This window comes from Pezoporus flaviventris, unplaced genomic scaffold, assembly GCF_033815535.1.
Source record: "Pezoporus flaviventris isolate CSIRO_AGI_PZ_B2104156 unplaced genomic scaffold, CSIRO_AGI_Pfla_v1 ptg000001l, whole genome shotgun sequence".
Classification (NCBI taxonomy): Eukaryota; Metazoa; Chordata; class Aves; order Psittaciformes; family Psittacidae; genus Pezoporus; species Pezoporus flaviventris.
In genome coordinates, this window is record NW_026892549.1 from 16,609,529 (window position 1) to 16,622,069 (window position 12,541).

At 42.1% G+C, this 12,541-nt stretch overlaps 1 protein-coding gene across 3 annotated transcripts in view; it reads left to right on the plus strand.

Moving 5' to 3' along the window:
- Positions 1–10,661, plus strand: part of GALNT13 (polypeptide N-acetylgalactosaminyltransferase 13) — a 156,332-nt gene extending 145,671 nt beyond the window's left edge. Inside the window, exons 13-15 of one of the 3 annotated variants that reach the window (XM_061446035.1) lie at positions 22–51; positions 2,264–2,462; positions 6,183–6,296. In XM_061446035.1, the coding sequence (XP_061302019.1) occupies positions 22–51; positions 2,264–2,449 (216 nt within the window). In that variant the 3' untranslated portion in view covers positions 2,450–2,462; positions 6,183–6,296. Of the gene's footprint in view, positions 1–21; positions 52–2,263; positions 2,463–6,182 lie in introns of all 3 variants that reach the window. The other 2 variants (XM_061446045.1, XM_061446056.1) reach the window with 2 other exon arrangements.
- Positions 10,662–12,541: the final 1,880 nt, after the last annotated feature.

Below are 12,541 nucleotides of genomic sequence, written 5' to 3' on the forward strand. Positions count from 1 at the left end.
TTTTTTTTCCCCTTCCACCAGTATGTTGGTAAATGGGAATATAGCTTTGAGGTAAGTTTGGTAACAACTGCAACCCCTGCACCAAACCCTAGAATAGCGCATCTCTTGCTTGCTTCTCGAACAGTGCTGTGTTAAAGTGATGTGTCCTAGTACCTTTACATAATTGCTGCTACATGCCAAATGTCATTTATTCAGGTAGTCAGTACACGGTGTCAGGCTGCCAATGTTTTCTTCGGAATATATGTGTCAGAGTGATAACTCAAAGGTATCATGTCAGAAAAGTGATTTGATGAAAGGCAGATGCTGATGTTGGCATGCACAAGAGGATGCTGGCATGTAGGGATAGGACAATAGGGAAGGGTTTTAAACTGAACGAATGTAGGTTTAGATTAGATATTAGGAAGAAGTTCTTCCCTGTGAGGGTGCTGAGGCCTTGGCACAGGTTTCCCAGAGAAGCTGTGGCTGCCCCATACTTGGAATTAAGGCCAGGCTGGATGGGGCTTTGAGCAACCTGGACTAGTGGAACGTGTCCCTGCCCATGGCAGGGGGTTGGAACTGGATGAGCTTTAAGGTCCCTTCCAACCCAAACCATGCTCTGATTCTATGAGTAGAGAAAAGCAGGGAGCATCAATTTATGGTGTAAAGATCGATGGCTGAGAAGCACATGAGTACATGGATACAATGTCTGGGAAGAGCTGGCTTGTTTCTTGTGCATTTTTTGTTTACAAATGATGTAAATACACATTGCATTATCAATGTCACATCTGCTGGTCTGCATCCTTCAAACAATTGCAGACTGTGACTGTTTGTCTTCTTAAAGTTATGGGACCAGCTGGAGTTGGTGTAGTCAAACGAACTTGTACCAGAAGAGATTATGGCTAATAGTTTGAATAGTCCTATAAATTGCAGTCTTATTACTAACTTCTACCTTGGGAGGTTATTATAATTCAGCTAGTCCTATAAACTGCGTCTTTTTACTATGTAATTGAAAGTCCTTAGTGCTTAAAAAATCAGTAAGGAAAACATTGCAGGGATTTTTATTATTTTTTTACATTACCTTCTTAGAAAGTAGTGTTTAATAAAATGAGTGGAGAGGAAAAATGATTTAATTCTTTCAATACTACAGATTTTCTCAAGTCAGTGCAACCTTGCTGATGTACACAAGTTAAACTTGCTGTACCATGTACCAGAAAAAGGAGTCTGGTCAGATTAGCAAAATAATGCTTATACTTTTTATGCCCATATGAAAAATCTACTAAATTTAGGCATTTACTGTAGTATAAATGTGCAATATAGAGAAATTGTGACATTTTGAAGTAATTTATTTATGTACCTCTGTATTCCCTAAAAGAATAGTAGCCAGAAGTGAAGATGAAGCAATAATACACAATGAAACAAAACCAAGCAGTGATGTTTGCACTGGTTACTCAAAGTGACATTATAAGGACATTCATTCTTGGTATTTTTAGTGACTTCTTTATACATACGTTACTTTTACCCTACCAAGCCAAAATCACAGAGCAGGAGAGGGCGAGGGAACAGCAGATGGGGCCAGGATGCAGGAGGAGCATCCCCAAGCAGCACCAGCCCTGGGCACCTGCCATGATCTGGCTGTCGCAGCCTAGGGTAAGATTTAGGAAAATAAAAGCTGCCCTCTAACTCTGTCTACCTGACTGGTAAAAGAAGAGCTGAAATCGCACTTGACAAAAGAAATTCTGATTTCCCTTTATGTAAATGTTTAATTCATTATATTTTTAATTTAGTAATGCTCGAGTAGGCTTCAGAATGGTTAGCACAAGTTATTACTGCAATAGAAACATCATCTCTGCCCAAATCTTGCTGTGCAATGGGAAATCATGATTGCAGTGAGGCAGCAAGTATGGGGAGGAGGGTTCAGAGGCATACTCGGTCTAAATTGCAAAATGTAAAGTGAACAGGTCTCAAGTGGACTGGTCCCTCAAAGCAAAGCAGCTAGAACATTTTTTTTGAAGCTGAAACTTGGTTATATATACATTATATATATATATATATAATATGAGCATTTGTGTGTGTGTTATGGCTGTGTAAGCTAGCACAATTTCCTTATGATTTGGCACTGGTGTGCTCACAGGCGCAATTACCCATTAGTAATTCCCATCAGAGTGCTCTTAGCTTTATCTGGTTCACCACTGTGGATGTCTAATCAAACAGTCTGTTACTTTTTCCTTTGTTTGTCATTGTCTTTGCTGGTTTTGTTTACTTTTGCCATTTTTCTGTTATGCAGACCCATACATTTCTTCATATAATCACCCAGTCATGCCTGACAGTAAGCAGGATAGAGGATGGCACCCGTGGTCCCACGGTGGAGGCTTGCGATGGCAGCCCCTTACAAATGTGGATTCTAAGAAACTACACGAGGCTGGAAGTCTTTAGAAAAATTTTTTACAGCCCCACTGACTATTTCCTTTAAGAAACAGTTGGAGGTTGGTATTAAAAAGCAAATAGCATGTGATGCTTTAAGCTATTCCCAGAAAATTGCTTCTCTGTTCTCTGCCTGTTAAACTCAGCTGAATTTCTTTCTTGTTTTCACAGATGCTTATACAGATATATAATAGTATGTATGGTTAATGTTAATTATTACTTATTTTTAATTTTAACTAATTTTAGATTAATTCAACTACCTTGATCTATTGATGTCGATGTGCTGGTTCCTGTTGTCGACAGCTGAAGATTTGGTTCCTATTCTAAGACATAGAAATTATGCTAATTGCTTAATATTTTTCAGAAGTCTTCATCTTGAAAATTCCCAATTTTAAGTAATTCAGTCCTAGAGATATTAGTCACAGATAATTTTAAAAGATCAACAGATAATTTTAAAATATTAGTCACTGAAGGAATCAAAATATTGTGCCAACTACTGTTCTTTCCTAGACAGCTGGTAGTTGTCTAGTTCCTAGACAGCTGAGTAATACAGGGGATGGTGATGGGGCAGCACATGTGCAGGGGTGCAGGCTGGGTTTCCTCTCATTTGTCATCTCCTCCCCAGTCAAACAATGTCACCTTCCTGTCTGAGTGCATCCTGCTGAAATCAAGTGGAAGCCTCTCTTGTTAGTGGCAGACCGCTAACAACTGTAACCAGCAGCATCTCAGCAGGTGATGTGGAGTTTCAGCTTCATTGTTTACCGTAATGTGTTCAGAGTCCTCACTCATCAGAGCTATTATTTGCATGCATTTGGTAAGCAGGCAACCACTGAGCATCTGCACAGCTGTACAGGCAGCTCTGTAGCCATGCATGTGTTCTCACGTCTGTGTAAAACAAACATTTTAGGCTGGTTGTATGAGTATCGCATTGCCTAGTAATTAATTGTTTTCCAAGCAAATGAGACCTTTTTTGTAATAGCATAAATAATGATAGAACACAGAAAGGAAAAATTTATGAGATGGGTTGAAAATCCCAATGATACGGTAATCTAGCATGAAAGTATTCACTGAATAAAAGGGAACAGCTGATGGAGGCAACAGCAGCGTTTTTAGACTTGTTTTCATTTCTGGTTATAGTAGAAAATGATAGCAGTTTAATTGCACTTAAAATAATATAAGTGAAGAATCAGTGATGCTTTGAGCAGTGCTATTTAGTAAACAAGCTACTTCTGTTAGCACTGCTAATTCTTTCCTCTTGTAATTAGAGGGAAAAATGCCTTTTATTCATCAGTGAATGCATATCAAATGGCCCCTTGGTGATTTGTTATAATATCTGCAGGCTTTCTTTGAGAATTGTGTAATAGTTTGTTATAAGTTGAGGCAAATCTCTAGGGGAAAGCTGTTAAAAGAGTATTTATAATACAAATTTGGAGTGTTAATATGTGACATGGCAATCCAGTATGAACTAAAATTATACAGTGCAATAGCACAGGTATATGTTCGGATAATACAACCACATCGACACTTAGCATTTCCCAGCAGTTTAATTGAAAAAAACAGACAGTAGTCTTTTGTTTTTCATACAAAGATACATAAATTAGTACTATGTGGTGCATTAGAGATGCCAGTTGTTAAAATAACTTACTTCCATAACTTCAGTTACAGTAGCATTGTTTATATTATATATAAATAATATATAACACAATGCTGCTGCAATCCTGCTGCTGCTCCAAGACTTTGGGTCGAGCTCTGCTGTTGTGCAAACTGATTCATCCTTTCTCCCTCCTCCAGGAGGCTGCAGGCTTTTACCCCCCACCCTTGTTCCTCTAGTTATTGCTTTACATGGTGTTTGACATAAAATTGGTTTCTGCTCCAGTGGAGGGTCTGCAAATACCATTTCAGTCATGAAATCACCAGTTCCCTTGTTTGTTCTGGTTGTGGCAGGGTTATAATCCCTGTGGAGCTCCTGTGCAACAGCTCAGATCTTGTTTGACCACTTTACCTGGAGCATTAAGCTACCTGTGTTAGGTTGCTTGACTCAGAGGACCTGCTAGAGCAAGTCCAGAGGAAGCAAAAATGATGCTCCAAGGGCTGGAGCATGTCTCCTACGGAGACAAGCTGAGAGAGCTGGGCTTGTTCAGCTTGGAGAAGAAGGCGGCTCTGGGCAGCTTTCCAATGCCTAAAGGGGCCAGCAAGAAAGCTGGAGAGGTGATTTTTTAAAGGACCTGTATGAATGGGACAAGGGGAATGGCTTTAAACTGACAGAGCGAAGATTTAAATCAGATATTAGGAAGAAGTTCTTTCCTGTGAGGCCCTGGCACAGTTTGCCCAGAGAGGCTGTGGCTGCCCCATCCCTTTAAGTGTTCAAGGCCAGGGTGGATGGAGCTTTGAGCAACCTGGTCTAGTGGAAGGTGTCCGTGGTCTTCAAGGTCCTTCCAACACAAACCAGTCTGTTATTCTGTGAACAGAGTCCATATAATCCCATGGGGTAGAGGAGCTGGTGCAGGACCTGTCCTGCCGTAAAACTAGAAAAAGACCAAAATAATGACGTTTTGAGTCAAGTGCAGCAGCAAACACAGATGTTTACTGCCAAAATATTAAGTTGATATTGAGCTTGCAAGGCTGTGGATGACTGCAAGTGCAGTGCCTGGCTATTGCATTGTGCAGGGCTTGGCTGTAGTAAAAGTATCTGGGAGCCAGGCTCTGCACTCTGGCTGAGGAGGGCAGAACACTGGGCTGGCACGGGGGGATATGGCGAGGTGGTCCCCAGCCCTGAGGCATTGGTTCAGCTCCATCCTCAGCTGGGCGCAGACCACAACTGCTCTGCACCATTGTGCTGCCCTGGCTCCTGTGTGTGTCACTATACGGGCTACACAGGTCTGTCACAGATATGCCACTGTGGACTTCAAGTGTATCCAGGTGCATGAGCAGGTTTGCATATTATGCAGATTTGATTGAGGTGAGGCTTTTTTCAAGAACTGGAGGACCTTTTAGGTAATAGTAAATTGGTAAATGCAACACTTTTTATCAGAGGCGCTTAAGGTGTGTTCTTAATTGCTGTGATTTGGTGTGTAAAACCCCCAGGTCAACCCCAGAGGAGTGACACCTGCTGCTCAGCTGCACATGTACCTGTATTGTTTTATCTGAGTACACAACTTCATGTTTAACTGCCCTGGATCTCTTCATGGACATGTTCTCCCAATGCTTTTGAATGGAAGATGATTTATTTCTTCAAAATAAATTCTATTTTCTATCATCCCTTTTTGACTCTCTCATCCCTCAGAAATACAGTGTCATGTAGTAGGGTGTCACAAAGAAGAAGAAATGTATTGGAAACAGAAGAGTTTTTGCCTGCATGTTGCCATTGTTCACATAATACTTAGCAAATGTATTGCCATTAGGAGTTATTTCTGAACTGGTGCAGTGATCTGAAATGCACAGGTGTTCAGGTTGTTGGAAGCTAAAATCCTTAATCCAGAATACCGTTGTTTTGAAATAATACTTCCTTGCACTTATCTTGTGTTTTTCTGTTGCATTTATTTGTTGCTGGGTTCAACAGACGTGCTCGCTCTCCGGATTGCCTGGCCATGCATGAGTAGGTGAGCTGGGCACCCCATAGCATGGTACGGGTTTTGTAGAGCTGTACAAGTGATGGCCAGGGATGAGTACTGGTGTCGTGGCTTGCGTAGTGGCTAGAATAAGATTGAAATAGGACCAAAAATACAATTACTGGTTTTCAGCAGTAATTATCTTGCTGCAGCCCTCACTCTTCTCTGTTGCAGAAGCTCACCCTGAGGCATGTCAACAGCAACCAGTGTCTGGATGAGCCGTCAGAGGAGGATAAGATGGTTCCCACTATGAGGGAGTGCGGTGACAGCCGTTCCCAGCAGTGGCTGCTGCGCAACATGACCTTGGGTGCCTGAAGTCAGCGCAGACCCACTGCCTCGTCCGGGATCTCTTCTCATTCTCTTCCTCCTCCTTCTCCTCCTCCCATCCTCCTTGCTGAGGCCAGTGGTGCTGAAGCCCTCTCCAAATCCCAGCTGACAGAGCAAAGTCATGGGGCAGGGTTTCTTGATGCGTCAGGTCTCCACATGCCCCTTCAAAACCTGTGACTGTTCAAAAGAAGCTCATCTGAGTCTATAAATGTCGAAATGTGTACTGTTACCAACACAAATCTGCTCAAAAATTGTTCCAGAGAAACCTCTGTGAGCCCTGTGTCAAAGAGGTTGGGATGGAGGGTATTTTCTGTTTGTCACACACCACTACAGAGAAGTGACCCGGTATAAAATGCCTTATAACACTAAACGGCATTGGGACCATCCTGACAGGCATCTCCCAGGCTGGATGTATTGGCTCTGGTCTTTCTTGGCAACACATGGCAGGCATTTGCTGTTCTCTCGTGTTGAAAGGGACTTGGTGAAGAACCCCACTGAGCGGCAAAGTTGCCAGGCTCTCAGCTTTGTGGTTTGTTCAGGGAAAAAAATGGGATCTGGTGTTTGGAAAAGCAACAAAACTGAGCAAAAACTGCACTCAGAAATTGAAATTAAATCAGATGAGGCAGCAACAAAAGAATGACTGATGCATGTGGGTCACTCAGACCAGCACAGGTGGAACTGTCCTGCAGTGGAAAGAGAAATGGCTGGGGCTGATACTTGGGAGCTGCAAGGGGATTGCAGATGGATGTTCCAAAACCTGGCCCTCTGAGACTGCTGGAGACTGAGAGTTGGTCTGAACTTGGTCCCTAGCTGCTACCCTTGAGCATTAGTATATACCCACATCCTGTCTAAAGCACAGACAAGAGCCTCATCCGTGCATCCCCTACGCACAGAGGAGAAAACTGGATTGATTCCCAGTTCTGGCTCCAGATGTTCTTGCTTTGATAGCAATGACAGATGCTTATTTATATTTTTAATAATTTTGTGGCTTAATAATTTCATTAGTGTGGTTATTAAAAATGTGCTGATGGCACACAGTTATGTCAGAAGCGTCGCAGGACCTGATGCCGTGCCAGGCCATGTGGGTGTAGGGAAGGGGCCCATATGTAAGGGTGACATTTCTTATATGTACTGTTGATCTTTCCTTTGCTGCTCCCAGCAGAATGTACTCCCCGAAATACATCTGCTGCGTGATGGGCTGGGCTGGGTTTTTGGCAATACTCTGTAATTTCTTATTGTCTAGAGGGTTCAAGAGACCTAAATCACAGGGCAGCAGCTATGAGGTAACTTCAGGACAGGTAAGTGGTAAAATGGTGTCCCATTATTTCACTCAAAACTCCTCAAAAGCTCTGTTTATGCACTAGGTCATTCAAAATGACAGTATTTTCTGTATAATGTTCTGGTTGCTATGGATTAATAGTATCATATATGTACCTACTATAAATTTATAGATCATCCATATTTTCTCAATACACTGTTAAATTGAAAAAGTGATTGTTGTGCATGCGTGGGAGCTAGGGTGTCACGGGTTAACTCAGACTGGAAGCTCATCTAGTCCAGCATTCCTGCTCAAAGTAGGGTCAAATAGTTCCAGTTCTCATCTTCAGGTCACTAGAGAAGTACACGATATGGCTTAAAAGCTAGCAAAACAGGAGGTGGCCATAATTCTCCTTCATAGAAAGAGCATGAGAACATCACAAACAAATTCAACCCCCAGTCTCCATGCAGACAAAAATAAGTTGTATCCTTATCTCCTTTCCAAGAGCTTTGCTGTGTGCACAGCCACTTGTGCTGGTACGTCATGTATCTAGGCTCTTGGCTTCTGTATGGTTCAGCAGAAGGAAGCACTGTGGAATATCCTGCAGCATCCAGGAGCACTGAGAGAGGGCAGCAGGCTCTGGTGGTAATTTGGAAATACCCCCAGTTTTGGGGGGGCGAAGGCTGGCAAGTCGTAGAATCACAGAATCATAGAATTATTTGGGTTGGACAGGACCTTACAGCTCATGCAGTTCCAACATTCTGCCAAGGGAAGCAACACCTTCCACTAGACCAGGTTGCTAAAAGCCCCATCCAACCTGGCCTTGAACACTTAAAGGGATGGGGCAGCCACAGCCTCTCTGGGCTACCTGTGCCAGTGCCTCACCACCCTCACAGGGAAGAACTTCTTCCTAATACCTAATCTGAATCTCCCCTCTGTCAGTTTAAAGCCATTCCCCCTTGTCCTATCCCTACAAGCCCATGTCAAAAGTCCCTCTCCAGGTCTCTTGTCAGCCCCTTTAGGTACTGGCAGCTGCTCTAAGGTCTTCTGGAGTCTTCTCTTCTCCAGGCTAAACAAGCCTAACTCTTCTACTGTTCAGATACCCTTCACTGCCTGTTCAGATCCCAGGGTTTTCTTGGCATCGTAGCTGGAGGGTGATGACAAAGTGCAATCAGTGTGCAAGTGTGTAGCCTTTAGGCACAGCCTCAAAAATGGATAAATAATATTTTTCTCCTTACAATTATTATAAAGGTTATTATTCTTCTAAAGTTTATAATCCCTTGACCAAGATAGCAAGCTTGCAGTGTTTGGGGTGGTTGGTTCCTGCATTGCTATGTCCCTGCTTGGGTAAGAAGGGAGATGCCTTTGTGTTGTATTACACTTATTTAGGAGCAAGTGCATGCATCCCTCGTGACCAGAGCAGGACTATTGCTGTAGGTCCTCAGCACACTAGCAGGGTGGCCTGCTGCCTAGAAACTGTGAGGAAAGCGCTGAAATATCTGTTCAACTTCTGTCCCTCCTGGATAAGGATACAGAAACCCCACGAGTCTCACTGCATGGGAATTTCAGGCAAAGCCTCAGGTACAGCAAGTGAGGGGGTGATGGCGGAGGTGCCTTAAATGCTGATAAGCATTGGAGATGATAAATGATGGGGTTTAGAGAATGAATGTAAGTTACTGTGCTTGGGCTTCTGCCCTTCCTCCTGCCACTGGACTCAGGTGTTGCCTTGGCAGGTGATTTGGGCTAAAATAATTTAAAATAGATTGTTTGGTTGCCTCGGTCGGTGTGTATCTGAAGTTCAGTACCCACAAATGACCACAGAAGAACATCACTTGGTCTTTGTTTCCCCATCTATAAAATATCTCAGAAAGGTGTCGGGAGGATTAACTTTGATTTGCACAGTGTGTTTAAAATATAAAGAACCTTACGAATGCTGAATATTTATTGTTTTCATTGAAAAGTGTTGCCAGTTTTTGTGGTTATAAGACGATGAAATGGGAGTGAGCTGTAATGCTGGGCGGCAATCGCAAGCTGACCGCTTTGAGGAGTAAGTTGAACCATAAACGCTGTACAAAGCTGCAGTCCTTTTTATCTCCCGGCACTTCCTGGTGATCCATGGGGGTGAGGAGACCCAGGAATAACCCCCGAACTGAAATGGGCATTTGGATCAATTGACCTAGGTGGGTTTTTCTACCGATGCATATACACTGGTTGCTGGGAGGATTTTATCTATTTGTTGTGCTCTAATAGGAATAGCGCTGTGAAGAGAAGTTGCAAAACTCCGTGTTCTGATTTTAGCTTTAATTTGCAATTGGAGATCTCCTCAGATCCTATACCATAGGCTGCATCTCAGCGGGTGCTGGGCAGAGCCTGACATGGTGATCCTCCAAAGGCCAGAGCTGCTAAACAGACTGGAACAGTTTGGGGAGATAAAAAAGAGTTGGGCAGTGCTGGTGAATGTCACAGCCTACCCAGGACATTTGTGCTTTTTAGGGGGAGCTGATAGCCTGCCTGCATCCCTGTGGCTCACACCGCGGGTGAGGCTACACCACATGTAACCTGCTACTAATGATGAGCTGTGATCTGGTCCAGTGGTGTTTTGGATGAACACCAGCAATGTGTTACAATGCTTGTGTGGCTTTCCGTGTCTATGCTGACTTGCAGTCACATCCAGCCAGAACCATTGCTCCAGTATGTGGCCACCCCCATTTTATTTTCTCTTTTCCTCTGTGAGCACATATTCAGGACAGCTCGGTAAGCAGTGCCCACGAAAAGGCCACGGTGCTCTGAGATACTACAGACTTTATCTGAAAAATGCTGGAATTCTGCTTGGTATTTTCCAAGGCAGGATGAGACTGAGGTGCAGTGGTTTGGAGAACACGCTTGCAAAGGCTCCTGAATAAGTGCTGGGAACACAGATTTAAATTAAATTTCTAAAAGCAGATTGTGGATAAAGAATTACGCATTTTAAATGTTGTAACAGTTATCAAATGGTAAACTGGTACTCTTTGCTGTACATTTAAATATTTATACATTTTTGTAGAATTAAAATATACCAGTTTAGTTTTCTTCTGGTGCATTTGTCTTTTTCTAGATGTACTTATTTTTTGTATGGTAAAGCAAGGGATGGGGAGGTGGCTGCACACAGACCACGGCTGGGCCGATGCAGCTGCTTGCAGCTGTTCGCCACCTGGAGTTTAAGGCTCTGTTTCCAGCCATCCCCTGGAAAACACTGTCAGGCCGGAAAAGTGAGCTCAGCTATGCGTCACATATAGTCCAAGGAGTCACACTGGGGTCTGCGTCTCACACCTGAACCTCTAGTCTTTACACTACTGTGTTGGATATTGCCCATATGCTGCGTGAACTATCTGTATGTTGGGAAAAATAATAAGTCAATGGGAAAGAAGTAATCTCCTGCATATAAATCCTGCTCCAGCCCTCCCTGCAGCAAGCAGAGAAGGTTGGATGGCCATGTTGTGCATGCATCATGACTGGTTTGTGATGCTGCTCATCCCTCAGATGACAAGGCTGCACGGTACTGGAGCTGCATGGAGACTATGATATTACATATATAAAAACCAGACAAAAATTATAATAAATACATTAATCTAAATATATTGTATCTAATTAATTTAGTAATATTTTTATATATTTTTGTTCTTTATATATTTGTAAAATTAATTTTATTAAAGACATCAGCTATATCTTAATATGTAATGTAATAAAAGGCTATATATTATATATAATACATGGTTCCAGAAATGGATCCTTAGTCTTATTTCAGTGATGCGAGGATTTTCCTTCTTTTAAGTCTTTGCTCTGATCTTGAAGTGGATAAATTCTGGTAAGAAGGGAGGAAGGACAGTATTTTAAAACCAAAGCATTTATGAGCATAAATGAAAGTTAACCTTCAGGAGACTGAGAGAGAGAGATCAGTTCATGTCATCACTGTAGTACAAGTAGTTCCTAAGGAATTTTATCACAAATAATAGTACAACAATATTGAATTATTTCAGATTTTACTGTTCATTCCAGTTGCTGGGCAAAATCCAGCCTTTTTGTTACTCACCTTACAAAAAGTTAAGTAAAGTGGTAAGAGTGTTTTAAGGGATAGAAGATTATGTACCCTTCATCTGCATTATCTTAGAGTAACTGAAAAAGACATGATAATGATAAAGATGATAAATATTTTTGTTATAATAATGACTTCGGACAAGTTTTATAATCCATCTTTCTCCACTGCTGCAGAGAACTTCAATTGACTGATTCACAGAAGTACTGCTGGTAAATGTCTCATTTAACAGGATTCTGCCCCACCAGAGCAGCATCTTTGCTCATGTAACTACAGAGGAATAAACATTAAATCCTTTTTATCCCTCTTTACTTGCTTTAGGTTGTCTTCAGAGAAATACATGTTTGTGTATCTGTTTCTGATGAGCTGCAGTTTATATAAAACATTCATTGCGTATGTGCGATTAAAGAAATGACTGCCAAGTTTCTACTCTGATTATTAAACTATTTTGCAAAGATGCAATTAACTGTAGAGCTCATGTTAATTATAGTATGTGAATGATTTAAATGAATCATAAAATAATCTATTTATGGGTAAAGATTGCAGACGTAGAGGTATTTATTTTTTTTTTTTTCATTTCTCAGAAATGTTAATAATCAGGACTGATTATAGAGCAAAAATTGCAGTGAGGGAAACAACCTACTTCTGATTTTCCCTAAAATCTGTACATGGTTTTGTCTCTTTTTTTTTTTTTTGACATGTATTTAAGGGTCTTAAGGAGTCCTGTCCCTTCCCGTCCCCCCCTCCCCCAAATGAAGCCCTGCTGGGTGTCACAGGGGTGCAGGACACGTCACCCAGGTGCTGCTGCCAACCCTCCAACTTGCACTTTACTCCTGAGCTACAAAGTATTTTTGCCAAGTAAAGTTGGTGGGATCC